Genomic DNA, 15937 nt, shown 5'->3' with positions numbered 1-15937 from the left:
ACACAAGATTAAGTCCACCTCAGAATGACTCAAAGGAAACAAAATTATGGTTTTGGAGTGGCCTAGTCAAAGTCCTGACTTGAACCCCATCGAGATGCTGTGGCAGGACCTTAAATGAGCAGTCCATACTCAAAAGCCCTCCAATGTTCATGAATCACAGCAACTCTGCAAAGAAGAGCGGGCCAGAATTCCTCCACAGCAAAGTGAAAGGCTGATCTCCAATGATAGGGAGCGGTTGGTTGCAACTGTTGAGACTAATGGTGGCACAACCAGTTATTATGTTCAGGGGGGGCAGTTACTTTGTCACATGGGTGATATGGCTGTTGGATAACTTTTTCCTTCATTAAATAAAATTATCATTTAAAAACTGTATTTTGTGTTTACTTGGATTCTCCTTGTCTGATATTATGTTTTGCATGAAGATCTGAAACCATTCAGTGTGACAAATGTGCAAAAATAGTGGAAATCAGGAAAGGGGCAAATAATTTTATATGGCACTGTATGTGTTCACATATATGTGAATGAATGGCATTGTTGGGGCAATATACAAACCTAGTTAAGAGTGAGGGGAGGGAGTGACCCCGGTTGGATATGAACCGTAGTGGGTGTTTAAGAGAGGATAAAATTAGTGGAGTGTGCATATATATATATATATATATATATATATATATATATATATATATATATAGTGCACGCACACACACACACACACACACACACACACACACACACACACACACACACACACACACACACACACACACACACACACACACACACTATATATATATATATATACTGACATCTTACTGGAGACTGATGGAATAGCATGGAATAGGCCCTGTGATGGCCTGGTGACCTGTCCAGGGTGTCTCCCCGCCTGCCACCCAATGACTGCTGGGATAGGCACTAGCATCCCCATGACCCTGAGAGCAGGACAAGCGGTTTGGATAATGAATATAGTGCGCATATATACGTATGTGTGTGTGTGTGTGTGTGTGTGTGTGTGTGTGTGTGTGTGTGTGTGTGTGTGTGTGTGTGTGTGGTTAATGGAGGGATTGGGGTAGGAGGCAAGTGCATGTGTCTTACAAGGTAAAGTAGAGGAAGAGAAAAGATTACAGGAATAATAGCAAGAGAATTATAGATGCAAACAAACAGCAAACACCAACAAATGAAAAGCAAGTCATAGTGAAATGGAATATATGTTATTGTATGAGTGTTAATAAATGTTTTCATGAATGCTATAAAAACATATTTTACGTATTTATTTGTTTTAGAATGGATGGAAATTATGTTAAAACTGAACTCAAATATCAGGGAGCATCCATAATGGGGTTGTGTGTGTGTGTGTGTGTGTGTGTGTGTGGGGGGGGGTGATGATGAAATAACTACACTTCGGTGTTCTCCAACACACTATTTAAAACCATTTACGTAGATGTATATCCTGCATTTGTAGTCATCCTTTTATCATTTCACACACATCACTCCAAGTTGTTTGTTGTTTCAAGTGCTAACAACTTCTGTACGTGTATTTAAAATATTCATCATTGCCTGGTCATCTTTTCTGTCAGACCACCCGCTCATGGAGAGTGAGGATATTCGTATCCTTCAGGAAGGAGGCCGCTACTCTCTTATCATTTCTCATGTGACCAACGAGGATGAGGGGTTTTACACCGTCACTGCGCGCAACAGCCACGGCGAGGCAGAGAGCGCTGCTGAGCTCTATGTGCAAGAACCACGGCCAGCCATCTCCTCACAAATGTAGGAAAACCAGTGTTCAGGTGTCATGCTTATTTGACTTGGGTTTCAAGAGCTTCACTTAATCCCTATGTTCTGTTCACAAATTAACAATGTTCACCCACTAGTAGGAGAATGTGAGCAGGATTTAGACTGTCATGAAATTAGTTTGACATTTGTTAACACATAAAGTACAATCGATAAATCACTAGATTTGGCAATACCAATTTAACGCTTGAGTATATTAAGGTTTTTTGGATTAACAGAGCCCTGTGACGGCCTGGCGGCCTGTCCAGAGAGTCTCCCCGACTGCCGCCCAATGACTGCTGGAATAGGCTCCAGCATCCCTGCAACCCTGAGAGCAGGATAAGCGGTTCAGATAATGGATGAATGGATGAAATTAGTTTTACCCTGCTGATGATGTGTTGTTGCAGTAGTAATCCTATAGCAATAGCACTGACCTCTAGCAATAGAATTGACCTAGTACTATAGGTCAATATAGGCGAGCCAGGCCAACTTCAGATTTTATAGCAGTACAATTGTAAAATTTATTTAAAGATATCCAGTATGTCTTATCATTATCATAATTATTAATAAATGTATCTGTAATGATAATAATTTATAATAAACATATAATTATTTATAATAGATTAACAACATTTGTGATTAATAGTAATTATTAATCACAGATATTAATAGCTATGAACAGAACACAAGGGTTAAACTGATTTGTTTCTTCCACTGCCTGCAGAGCTTTGATTCAGTTTGGATGTTTGATGTATGAAATGTTTGATTTTTTTTAAACATTGCACAAGATATTTATTTCTAGAAAACATTTATTTTCATAAATACTTCATAGGAATTCTTCATTATCTCAGGCCAAGGCCAGTGAAATGAAACTAAAACTGAAACACTTTCACATACCGGAGCGTCTGTATAGTAAAGATATGAAATTATGATACTCACATTATGTTTTTATCCCACTATGGACATTCAGTTTAATATCTTTGGGGTGAGCTCAATGGTGGTCTGGTGGCTGTATGGTTAAGCCTGACTCCGAGATGCTCCCGTGTTCAATCTTAGTCTGCATGTTCTTGTTGTGTTTGCCTGGGAGTCCTCTGGGTACTCTGGTTTACTTCAAGGGTTCAAAGACACACATGTTAAGGGATTTGTAGATTTTAATTGTACTTAGAGAGTACAGAGTAAATCTGTCAGCAACAGTTAGAAAATTTTAAATATTTGGGTTAGGGTGTCCATTGTGTGATGGGCACCGTACGAGCTAGCTACAGTGTGGGTTGGGATAGGTTAAAGGCAGGGGATGAATTTCCTCACAGAGACTAATGAAGTACATCTTATCTAATCTTATCTTATCTTATCTTATCTTATCTTATCTTATCTTATCTTATCTTATCTCATCTTACTTCCATTCAGTTTCTATCAGAACTGATTGGGGTAGGCTGCAGCCACATATAACTCTGAAATGAGTTAAGCAGTAACAGAAAATAAACGAATAAAATAAAATTTCTGTATCTTTCCCATACAATTTATATGTTATGCCTTGGTTTACCCCCCCACCTCTCTCCATTTTTCACCTCCATCTCCTTCGTCCTTTCACCTGTCTATTTGTTGATCCCTCCCGTTCTTTCAGGGCCAAGCTTGAGAAGATGCCCTCCATCCCCGAAGAGCCCGAGGTCCCAGAGAATGAGGTGGAGCGTCTAACCATGCCCGACTTCATCAAACCCCTCTACGACCTGGATGTGATCGAGGGAAAGGAGGCTGTGCTGAAGTGCAAGGTGGCGGGCTTGCCGTATCCCACCATTGTTTGGTTTCACAATGGCAAGAGGATTGAAAGCACTGAAGACAGAAAGATGACACAGTGTAAGTGGGTCTTCAGGATATTCAGTGTGGTTTAAAATATACCAGCTACTATGAAACAAGTTGATCTTGGGAATAGGTTTTTTTTTTTAATCAAAACCAATACTTTATTCTAGGCGAGAATGAATTAGCTGTTGCACAGGACAGGAAAAGCTACTAAGATTTAACTCGGATTTGAAAATGGACAAATTAAGATCCCACTTGAACAAATTAATATGTTACAGCTTAAAAATACAATATTCTCTCTTAGGATGTCTGAAAACAAGCAGAGGAAGTTTAGTGCCCATTAATGGAAAGTCGATATCTTTTTAATTGTATGCTTTCTTTTTCTGTAGTTCGGGATGTTCACAGTCTGGTCATTCGCTCTGTGTGCCATGCCCATGGTGGTGTCTACAAGAGTGTCATCTCCAACAAAGTGGGCAAGGCCACCTGTTATGCTCATCTCTACATCACAGGTGATTTTTTTTGTGTACACATTATCAGCATTAAACTACTGCGTGAAAAGTCAGACACAATGTTGGATACCCTCAGTTTTGCCTCCACTCACACTATATGATTTGGATGTTCTTCTTGAATAGCTAAAGCAAATCTCCAGTTACAAAGAGGGATTCAGATTGATAAACTAGTGTAAAGTCTCCATGTTACCTCCGGCTTGGTTGGGTGTCCCTACAGACACAATTGGCTGTGTCTGCGGGTGGGAAGCCGGATGTGGGTATGTGGGAACTGGAGGGGATAGCGTGATCCTCCCATGTGCTACATCCCCCTGGTGAAACTCCTCATTGTCAGGTGAAAAGAAGCGGCTGGTGACTCCACATGTATCGGAGGAGGCATGTGGTAGTCTGCAGCCCTCCCTGGCTCAGCAGAGGGGTGGAGCAGCGACCGGGATGGCTTAGAAGAGTGGAGTAATTGGATGGGTACAACTGGGGAGAAAAAGGGAAGAAAAAAAAAGAAAACTTACAATCAGACTGTGGAAGAATAGTGACAGGCATGGGCGCAAGTCCATGAATACTGGGATGGCATCCAGCGCTTTACCTGTTCCCCCATCCATAGGTTTAGTGGTTGTGTCAGGGAGGGCATCCGACATAAAATTTTGCCAAATCATTATGCGGATCGACAAGACCATACTGGATCAGTCGAGGCTCCATACGGGATCGGCCGAGGCCCGGGTTAACAACGACCGCCATTGGTGCTGTGCCCTCACAGGGTACCAATAAAAACTGTACAATCCACTGTGGCAACCCCTGAGAAACAGGGAACAAGCTGAAAGAGGAAGAAGAAACTTGTGTCAAGTTATTCTTTGTGAATGTTAACAGTTTAGGAATGTAGCTTAGATTCTTATCAGTTAGGGTCTCAGTGTCTTGCTCAAGGACATTTTGATAAGTTGAATGGTTTAGATTGCACCTTCTGATAACTTGATGATCTCTTTAGCTAGGCCACCCTGCTGCCATCTTGAGATAAGCAACAATCAATACAATGTGATCACAAGGTGCAATATAAAAGACGTTATCAATGTGCAAAAAAAAAAAGTCTCAATTATGTGATATATTCCTAAGTGTTAAGGTACTGGCAGTTTTCACAGCTGTGTGTAGTAAGGGGATACGTATGATCAGCATCAGAATCAGAATCAGAATCAGAATACTTTATTAATCCCCGAGGGGAAATTGGGTCCTATTACAGACATTCACACTCTAGTAAAGAAAAATAACAAGATGCAAGATAAGAAAATGGAAATAAATAGAAATAGAAGATAAAATAAGAAATATAAATGAGTAACACATGTAAACATGTATGCACTATGCTCCAGCATATAACACCCTATCTATGCTGTATTACTGCAGCATGAAACAAACAGCACAAACACCCGTGTATTGCACATTGAATTATTGCAGTTTTGTATTCCATATTGAATTGAATTATTGCCCAGAGTTACAGTAGTGTTAATCAGTGTTTCACAGTTAAATGTAATTATAATTATAAATATAATAATAATATTATAATTATAGATTAGGTCTATACAACATCAAAAACAGAAGAAAAAAACCCAAGTGGGCTACATTTTGGTGAATGAAATCGTTTGATATTGTTGGTTTAAAATATCAACCATGGTAACTTATATTGATGCTAATGTCAGTATCGTATTGAGATCAAATAATAACATAAATATAAATTGGCTATGGGTGCACCTCTGCCACCGTATCATTATTTGTTATGCCCTACAGTTGCATAGTCATTATGTGTATTGATTTGTTCGCCAAGACAAACCTAAAACAAATGCAATCATACCTTCATTCTTATTAAAGCAATGGAACTGTTAAAGTAAAGCATTACAAAATACAAACATTATTTTCAGTTAAACAGGTGAATGCTGTTGAACTAGATTTTTACCCTGTACATGAATCAGTACCAAACACACTACCACTTGTAAACACTGACAACACTTACCACTACTAGTTTACCAGTGGTAAACACTACCGTTGTATGGAATTTGCTGATCTGTGATTCCTCTCTTTTTATTTGAATCTACTTAGACATCCTACCGGACCCCCCAGATGGAGCACCAGTGATAGAGGCTATCACTGGTAAAACCATCACCTTGAGCTGGAGGAAACCAAGGAGGCTGGACGCTTCCATCGGTACACACAAATCAGATCCTTTTATTAGCCGAATACAAAAATATATAATGAAGGGGTTAATCTTGGTCACCTCTGTGCAAAGATGTATCAACAACATGCATTGTAATGACTGCATACTGCCATGCTAGGACAACACAACATCACACACCGTGCAAAAGACATAAGACATTTTATTATTTTCACAAGTCAACATCTTACAGATGAGGAGGGAAATTAATTACATTACACGATTGAATTGCAAACCACGATTAAGACTACAATAACAAACATGATTTGAAAAAGTGATATGTTACAGTTAGCAATAGAAATGCGTTATTATTAGCTGTCAGAAAGAAAGCACATCACAGCGATGTTATGTTAGCATTGTTATCATTGTTAGCAGTAGAAAGATGTTTGTAATTTCACTAAAGATAGAATCATGTTTAAAACAATGGCTATTTATGTGTAATATTGTCTAAAAGCTGCGGTTGAGCATTTTAAAATGTAAAAATGTGATTCCAGAGCCAAGTTCCTTGATGTATGCCATCCAACAACAAGCCCTGGGCTCCATTCAGTGGACCATCATAGCCTCCAGTCTGAGGCAGACTACCTACACAATCACAACACTCACCAAAGGCGTCCGCTACGTTTTCAGGGTCCTGACCATCACCTCCAAAGCCTTCAGCAAGCCCTCCCCTGCCACTGACCCAGTACAACTCCTGAACAGAGGTACCAAAACATTACTGACAGGTTGACATTCACACATTTTTGCATTGCACTTGCCACTCAATGTTATGTCACAGTGTTATGGAAGGCATTTTTTGAAATTTCCATTATTATTCTATAAAATTGGTTTAAATATTTAACTACAAGCAATGACAACAATCCAAAGTTAGTTGCCCTGGGGGGACAGGGGTCTCATTGATGACATGCTGTTACACAGTAGATACTATGCAATGAAAGGCAACAGTACAAAACGTACAATAAATCATAGATGATACATGTTGCTTAACTATGACACAGTGTATTTAACCACTATGTGCTTCCAGGCAGCCTTGTCTTAGAATGTGCAATGGTATAAAGTGTTTGAAGATAAATTGAATAATTTTTATTTTCCCAAGGTCCTTATCTTCAGGAGGCTCCATCGATTATTGATAAGCCTGACATTGTGTATGTAATAGAGAACCAGCCAGTGACTATCTCTGTCACCCTCAATCACGTCAGTGCTACTATCATCTGGAAAAGGTACATCTTATTGATCCTTTTTAGGCAATATCCTTTTTTTCCTCACATTTTCATTCGAATCCTTTCACATCACTCATTATTGAAAAGCATATTGCTGTTAATGTGAGTTCAATCTGCAGATTTGATACTTCATCAGTTGTGTTATTTTTCATAGGAGAGGGGTGGTATTAACTAGCAAGCCAAACCTGTATGAGATGACAATGCCAGATGATGACCAGCACACTTTAAAGCTCTTGAGGGTCAAGACTGCTGATGTTGGCGAGATGATGTGTGTGGCCTCCAACAAGTACGGCAGTGACACCTGCAACTTCATCATTGAGATGGCAGGTGAGTTACTGTATCTGTCAGATTTCCAGCAGTGTATCAATCATGTTCCTTTGTTCAGTTTTTGTCAAGGCAGAGGTGAAAGCTTAGTTTTAAGAAGACTTTTTGTGCGAGATTAACAATTAGAACCTGGAAGCTGTGTTTATGGGTGGGCAAGGCATTTTACCTCTAACTTTTGGACCACAGTAGAGGGATTTGATTGTCCCCAGGTCTACTTGTGTATTACCGTGTGAAGAATGATATTACTGAAAAATGTTAAGTGGCCATCCCCTTGATTGAAAAGATCATGAACAATAGCTAAAAACAGGGGCGTCCGGGTAGCATGGTGGTCTATTCCATTGCCTACCAACATGGGGATCACCGGTTCAAATCCCCATGTTACCTCTGGCTTGGTCGGACGTCCCTGCAGACACAATTGGCCATGTCCTGGTCGCTGCACTAGTGCCTCCTCTGGTTGGTCGGGGTTCCTGTTTTGGGGGGACTGGGGGGAATAGTGTGATCCTCCCATGCACTACATCCCCCTGGTGAAACTCCTCACTGTCAGGTAAAAAGAAGTGGCTGGCGACTCCACCTGTATCGGAGGAGGCATGTGGTAGTCTGCAGCCATCTCCAGATCAGCAGAGGGGGTGGAGCAGCAATCAGGATGGCTTGGAAGAGTGGGGTAATTGGCCAAGCGCAATTGGGTTTTTTTTTTAAAGCAACCGCTAAAAAACATGCGGATATTATGATAAAGTAGATTTTGTTATAGTAAAAAAGATCTAAATCTAGTAAGATTTCAGATTGCAAGCAACATGAATGTTCAAGCCTGGCTTATGAAGATGTTGTCCCTTTCTTTTGTCTCTCTCCATAGCCCCACCAACATTTGAAACTATAATGGAGGATTTGGATGTACGTGTGGGAGAGACGCCCCGCTTTGCTGTGGTTGTGGAGGGCAAACCCATCCCTGACATCTTGTGGTTCAAGGTTTTTATCTCAGGGATAAAGAAAATTATTTGAGAGAAGAACTTCAGATGCCTGTTTTCTCAGGGACAAAAATGCTGGAAAATGTTTGAATGGTTTAGTGGAAGACCCGATCAGTCCTCAGTGAGACAGGTCTCTGATAGCCATAATAGTAACCATGTTTTGGGAGTAATGCATGCGTTAAAGGTCACAGAATTTAGATAGGGTAATTTGTTTCCAAATGTAATCTGTTACATCTACCAAAAAAACAGTTGATCACTGAAAAAGGGTTTTGGAGCCTTGGTGTAACTTCTCATTGTTTTTCAGAATGACACCCTTCTGTCTGAGAGTAGCCATTACACATTTGTGTATGATGATAATGAGTGTTCGCTGGTGGTTCTGAATACTCAACCAGAGGACTCGGGAGTGTACACCTGCACTGCCAGGAACCTGGCAGGCTCCGTCTCCTGCAAAGCCGAACTCACTGTGCATCAAGGTAAGGACCACGACACAATCTAATGAAAACCCATAAAACTCTATCACAAGGATGAGTGCATAACCAGCAAGATCAGTTGAATTACAAAGTTGCTGTGCAGGAGAAATTCACCAAATTCTGAGGCGTAGAAACATTATATGACATGAATGCTAAAAAAGCACAGGAGAAATAGCATCATTCACAGTCACCATGGCCACCTGTTTGTCATATTAATCCAAAAGGCCTTCCAGTTTCAATACTAAGTACACCTTCCAGCAGCCCATTTTGGCTTTCTTAAATGGCCCCCCTGTCCATACCCCATGTATGGACAGATTTTTTTTTCTCAACAGGGAATAACAAATGACTGGGAATAATAGACTTAAATCTCTTTCCAAACGTATAGCTGCAGTCAGTGTCTGTCCATAAAAAAAAGAAGAAAATCAATCTTTTATTTTGTGAATGTGGATAATCTTTTGTGATTTTAAATGTCTTGGAAAACCTGTGTTTAGATATTTTTGAATTAATGATAGAAATGAATCTGATTCAAATGCTACCCATTAGCTAAAATAAAAGACGAACCGATGGAGGATGAGGAGACCATACTGAGGAAGATGCGCAGATTGACAGACTACTTTGACATCCACAAAGAAATTGGAAGGTGGGGCACCTATTAAGGACATATTTTAAAAACTCATTTGATAGCATCAAACTGATTTGGGAATTATTTAATGCCATGTCCCACATTGGGCTGCTATAAAAGCAGTGTCAGTAAGTTAGTATTAATTATTTGCCAATATAAGGATGTATTTTCTTATGCCATTTTTTTCTTTTCTCTTGAAAGAACAGTCACCAGTTTATCGTTTATTTTAAAAGTGATTTCATGCATTGCTGAAAATGACCTTACATGATGGTTGACTTCATTTCCAGAGGTGCATTCTCCTATGTAAAACGTGTGACCCAGAAGGTGGGCAAAATGGAGTATGCAGCAAAGTTCATCTCTGCGCGGGCCAAGAGGAAAGCCTCTGCCCTGAGAGAAATGAACATGCTGTCCAAGCTGGACCATGAGAGAGTTCTCTATTTTCATGATGCCTTTGAGAAAAAGAATGCAGTAATCATCATCACCGAAATGTATCCTTTTGAAATGTCAGTTCATGCACAGTGTTTGTGAGGAGATTGTACATTAAGTTTTGGGGATGTTGGGAAGCATGCTGGTGTAAAACAAATGTATGCAAATGGTGCGAAAATGTTTTGCAACCAATTCTGTGTGTTGTAAATGCCATTTCATAAAGTAACCCCTCTTTCATGCACACACTTAGCAGGCATGGATGAACACACATTTACAGACACACAAATACAATATAAAACCACATACTCTATGTCTATTATGCAACTTGTGAAAAGAATAGCTTCTTAATTAAAGTATAAAGATGCCATGAGGAGCTGCTTAACAGATTTATCAAGAAATCCACAGTCATGGAGTCTGATGTGAGTTGCCCTTTGTTTGCTTTTTTAAATGCAAAATGGTCTGCTTTTTTTAAATATCATCTCATATTTTAAATATTTAAGTCGATTTGATTAGTTGAATCATGACATGTTGATAATGTGAAGATACGGTGGGGGTAATTCTACATTCTGGTGTGTCCAGATACGTTCGTGTATGAGACAACTGCTTGAAGGAGTGGACTACCTTCACCATCAAAACACCATACACCTGGATATCAAGGTAGATAGACCATCTGTGTATTGACTTGGTTATCTTGAGACGATTTTGAGAAGATACCAGCTTTTAAATGTCCAATTTCCTTCTCAGCGGTCCTATCATTATATGATATATTAATGAATGAAATAGGGCCCTGTAACCTGTAGGCCTGGCAGCACGGTAGCCCAGTGGTTAGCACTGTCGCCTCACAGCAAGAAGGTCCTGGGTTTGAACCCCGGGGTTGTCCAACCTTGGGGGTCATCCCTGGTCATCCTCTGTGTGGGATTTGCATGTTCTCCCCGTTTCGGCAGTGGGTTTTCTCTGGGTGCTCCGGTTTCCCCCACCATCAAAAGAAACATGCATGTTAGGGTCTATACTCCTGTCTGTGTCCCTGATCAAGGTGATGGGAAAAGAACTAGAGTTGGTCCCCGGGCGCAGCATGAAGGTGGCAGCCCACGGCTCCTAGCTACACAGATCACAGCTAAGATGGGTTAATTTGCAGTAACTGAATTTCCCCAAGGGGATTAATAAAGGAAACTTAATTAATTAATTGAGGGTCTTCCTCTTCTTTTCTTCTCTTCTTCTTCTTGTTTATGAATACCTTCCGTTTTTTAATTATTTTACAAGGCATTATACAAGATCCTTTTTTTTTGTCCTCAGCCTGATAACATCCTCATGGCAGATGCTCATGGGGATCAGATCCGAATCTGTGATTTTGGCAATGCGTTGGATATTACACCTGATGAAACACAGTACTGCAAATATGGCACACCAGAATTTGTTGCACCAGAAATTGTCAATCAGACTCCAGTGTCCAAGGCAACTGATATTTGGTAAAGTATCCACAGCCCGCACAATAGATAGGTTTCTGGAAATGCTTAGAAGTTTTAAAAATTCTACTTTATCCTTATTGGGTAAGGAAAAAACTGTGCCCTCAATTCTGCCTCAAATTTTAATTTAATCCCAAACACGACCCTTCTGTTTCTGCATCTCATTACCTTTTTTTTCTCCTTTCCTAGGCCAATTGGAGTTATTGCATATCTGTGGTAAGTAAAAATTTATGAATGAGAGTTAGTGTAAATGACAGTATAAGCAAATAAATGTGTAAGTCAAAAGTTAGGCAATTATTTGTTGCATTCCGTTGTCTTTTTTATAATTTGCTCAATGTTTCTTTAGACCGAGTTAAGACAATGAGACCATGAGGTGTGCATCCATACCTTACAAGACCCTGAATATATAGCAATGCTGTCATATGGGACATACATTTGTGTATTTGGCATCATTGTACTTGATTTTATTATTATTATTGAGAGCTTTAATTTGTCTTTTTGCTTTCAGTCTGACAGGAGTTTCTCCTTTTGCTGGGGAGAATGACCGCAGCTCCGTACTCAACATCAGGAATTATAATGTAGCTTTCGAGGAGAGCATGTTTGCAGACCTTAGCCGAGAGGCTAAAGGTTTCATCATAAAGCTACTGGTAGCAGACAGCCTGTGAGTGGAAATAATTCAATTCAGATGATTTTATATATATACTTTAATGAAGACACTTTCATATTCAAAAATATTCAAAACAAAAGCCACTCAATGATTTTTATTCTGAATTGAATATTCCTTCGGATTAAATGTTCCTTGTGTTTTCTACATGTTTGCCTTCTCTACATATCTAAAATCCAGATCCCTCTACCTCCTTAAATTTCATCAATTCCTCATTTCCCTGCCAGTTTAAAGTATTGTATAGGAAAACTGCAGAAAATCATGCATGTAAATATGTCCATAACCATTAGTATAGAAGACCTGTGTATAGTTATTATTGTCATTTTAATTTCATTATTACTATGCTTCCCCTATCTTCTACTTTTAGGAGGCCTGATACTCAGGAATGCCTCCGACACCCTTGGTTCAAGGTGAGAGAAACCTAGTGGCTGTGATTAAAGTTGCAGGATTTACAAGAACCTTGTTAAGGTTTTACAAAAACTTACACTTCCATCATCCTATTATTTGTACAGACACTTAGCAAGGGGAAGGCCATAAGCACAGAGGCACTGAAGAAGTTTGTATCTCGCAGAAAATGGCAGGTGAGGGAATTTGAAAAAAATACTTTGTTGTTTTACACTGGTCTACAACCAGGATGTTTTGAACTGAAATTTACTTATTCCCCTTGCATTCTATCATTTTGAACTTTTCAGGTCACTTCATTTGTAATCTCAATGAATGCCAATGTTATTGTTATCATGCTTATCATGTCATGTTTTCCACTTTTAGCGGTCTCTAATCAGCTACAAATCTAAAATGGTCATGAGATCCATCCCTGAGCTGCTGAATGATTCCTCCAGCCATATATCCATCGCTGTTCCCAGACACCTCAAGGAAGGTTCACCATTGCCGTCATCATCATCAGACTCTGATGAGGATATTGATGAACTCCCCTTCATTCCAATGCCCCTTACCATGGAATTTTCTGGGTCAAGGATCTCGCTGAATGATATCCAGAGCAATGAGCAGGAGACAGGGAAAGAGAATGGAACTACTGACTGGTCTGGGTCAGCTGGTCAAGCCCAGGAGGCAATGGAATGTGAACCCTCAGGAACAGAGAAAGAGGGAGGAGAATCTGCTGGTAAGGGCCGCCTAAGGAAGAGGTCAACACAAGAGAATGACAAGGGATCGTCAGATGAAGAGTCACCTGCTGAATTACTGCAAAGGTCAGAGCTGTCAAAAAGGCCCCTGCGAAGGGGTTCCAGCATGGAGTCAGACAAACCAGAAGGTGGGCGAAGAAGAGGGGAGCTAAGGCGGGGAGGCTCGGCCGATAGTGCATTGTTACTTCGCATCACCCCCGATGAAGGTGCTGAGGAAGGGACCCCAGAGGATGGCAGGAGAGTACTCAAAAAAGCTATGTCTATGGAATTACCAAGAAGGAGTGCCAGCCCAGGAGCTCCCAAGATGAGTCAAGAGGACTATGCACTAAAATTGGAGCTCATGAGACAACGACTGCTTCGGGGAGGCTCTGTGGACAATAAGATGAGTGGACTGCGTGGTCCTCTATTGGAAACACTACGAATGGGAGATGAAAAACGTGTGTCATCTTCGGAGCGCATCTCTCGTGCCCCTCGTTTGGGCCCACCCCCCTTAACCAGAGCTGCCTCCAGCGATTCCCCAAGGGATGATGTTCCCAAACAAAAAGTTCTTCGCAAGAGTGCTTCCTTTAGCCAGGGAGATTCCGAGCCCATACCTTTGCACCGTCGCTCCGGGGCCCCTTTGGAGATCCCCCTTGCACAAATAGAGGAGCGCAGGCTTAAGGAGGCCATTTCTATGTCTGCTCTAACTGAGCAAATCAAGCTGGACTCTCGTCCTGTGACTCCCAGAGAGCCTTCACCAAAGCCACCAACTCCAGAGTCTGCTGTGCAGGAAAGTCCAACCAAAATGGAAAGCGAAGACAAATTAATGGATAAAGAGACAAGGCAAGATGAAATTATAAGTGAAAAGATAGACAGTTTAACCACAGATAGCAATTTTGATGAAAGATCGAGCACTAGTGGCTTCTCAGAGAAGGACATGAGCATATCAGAGGAACCAATATTGGAGTCAGAGCGTGTGGACCACAGGGAACCATCTCCCCCTCTTGGAGTCCAAAGCTCTATGGCAGAGGAGAAAATACAGGAAGACAAAGAAGTGATGACAGAGGAAGTGGAGAGCAAGACTATCAGCGATGCTGAAATGAAAGCCAATGAGAGTGAAGAAATAGTAGAAGAAAAGTTACATGAGGAAGTAAACAAGCCTGCTAAGTCCTCTGACATGACGATCACCTCAAGCACAGCTATTGCTACACCTGTGCAGCAATATTCAAAGACCCCAGAAAATGTTTTTTCAACATATGTAACCCCTTCACTCCCTGCCCGGGTAGTTCTTCCAGATGGTAGGACTTCAGCTTATGCAAGCATTATGCAGACAATCATGGTCCCCTCACTTCAGCCACTACATGAACCACCTCTGGGCCCCTCTACACCTGTACCTATTCCATCATCTTCAGCATCCCCGATATCAACTCAAACATCTGTACCACCATCTGCGTCTGTACCTACCCCTGCCAACATTTCAAAACCAGTTAGTTTGTCAACCACTGAGCACCCTGCTGTGTATTCAAGGGTGGCATCACCTGAATTGATGGCTAAAGAGCCCAGTCCACCCATAATGCAGTCCTCTGCCCAACGAGCACTATCAGCTGGGGGTAACTTAAAAGACATTACTTCTGAAGAGGTGTTTGAAGCTCGTTTCAAAAAACGTGAGTCTTCCCTCACAAGGGGCATCAAATTTCTCTCCCGGTCAAAGAATGAGGACAAATCGCAAGCAGCATCCTCAGACTCAACAGAGTCAGGGGAAGAGATATATCGGCCAGGCCCGATTGGTGCTCCATTGGAAATTGCACCCAGGAGACTTGAAGAGAAATCAAAATCCGTTCAGGACCTTCGTGAAGCTCAAAAGGACCAAGGCTTCATGAGGAGGCTCTCTATGCGCCTGAAGAGGACCCCATCAGCCGAGCGCAAGGAAGAAAAGACCATAGAAGAGGATGCAGTCCCCTCAAGGCGAAGACTCTCGTGGACTCTTGGACGAAGAGGGTCACAAGACAAGAAAGAAGTGGAGATGACACGAATGGATGGAGGAGCAGAAGTTAAGCCAGAGCAAGATGAAAAGGACATAAAGAAACCCAGTGAATCCCCTGTCTTGACGATGCGACGGAAGATCGAATCAACAGTTGCTGGGATCTCCACCAGAATTCGCAGCTACTCAGAGGAGAGGAAGGTATCGGAAGAGAAGGACACAAAAAGGACACCTATTCTTTCCATGCTTCGTCGTTCCACATCCGAGAGTCGTGGAATGAAGAGTATGAGTGTTCCTCAGAACCAGCTGGCTTCACAGGCCGGCAATGGTGCCTCATCAGAGTCTCTGGACTCCATGTCAAGTTTAAAGTCAGAAACATCAAAAGGTATGAAAAAATTACTTCTTCATCTTTAGTAAAGGTTTTGTTTCAATTAAGCT

At 41.1% G+C, this 15937-nt stretch overlaps 1 protein-coding gene across 1 annotated transcript in view; it reads left to right on the top strand.

Annotated features, from left to right (window-relative positions):
* spegb (striated muscle enriched protein kinase b) overlaps nt 1-15937 on the top strand; it is a 49851-nt gene that overhangs the window by 21646 nt on the left and 12268 nt on the right. Inside the window, exons 12-30 of the mRNA XM_056289728.1 lie at nt 1572-1761; nt 3386-3615; nt 3948-4067; nt 6141-6245; nt 6747-6953; nt 7346-7469; nt 7624-7796; nt 8644-8756; nt 9060-9228; nt 9769-9865; nt 10135-10335; nt 10635-10692; nt 10853-10930; nt 11567-11739; nt 11926-11952; nt 12245-12397; nt 12768-12810; nt 12913-12981; nt 13169-15884. Of these exons, the coding sequence (XP_056145703.1) occupies nt 1572-1761; nt 3386-3615; nt 3948-4067; nt 6141-6245; nt 6747-6953; nt 7346-7469; nt 7624-7796; nt 8644-8756; nt 9060-9228; nt 9769-9865; nt 10135-10335; nt 10635-10692; nt 10853-10930; nt 11567-11739; nt 11926-11952; nt 12245-12397; nt 12768-12810; nt 12913-12981; nt 13169-15884 (5046 nt within the window). The remainder of the gene's footprint in view (nt 1-1571; nt 1762-3385; nt 3616-3947; nt 4068-6140; nt 6246-6746; nt 6954-7345; nt 7470-7623; nt 7797-8643; nt 8757-9059; nt 9229-9768; nt 9866-10134; nt 10336-10634; nt 10693-10852; nt 10931-11566; nt 11740-11925; nt 11953-12244; nt 12398-12767; nt 12811-12912; nt 12982-13168; nt 15885-15937) is intronic.

This window comes from Lampris incognitus, chromosome 11 (assembly GCF_029633865.1).
Source record: "Lampris incognitus isolate fLamInc1 chromosome 11, fLamInc1.hap2, whole genome shotgun sequence".
NCBI classification, from domain to species: Eukaryota; Metazoa; Chordata; class Actinopteri; order Lampriformes; family Lampridae; genus Lampris; species Lampris incognitus.
The sequence above is the reverse complement of the archived record's forward strand: the minus strand, read 5'-3'. Positions and strand labels throughout refer to the sequence as shown.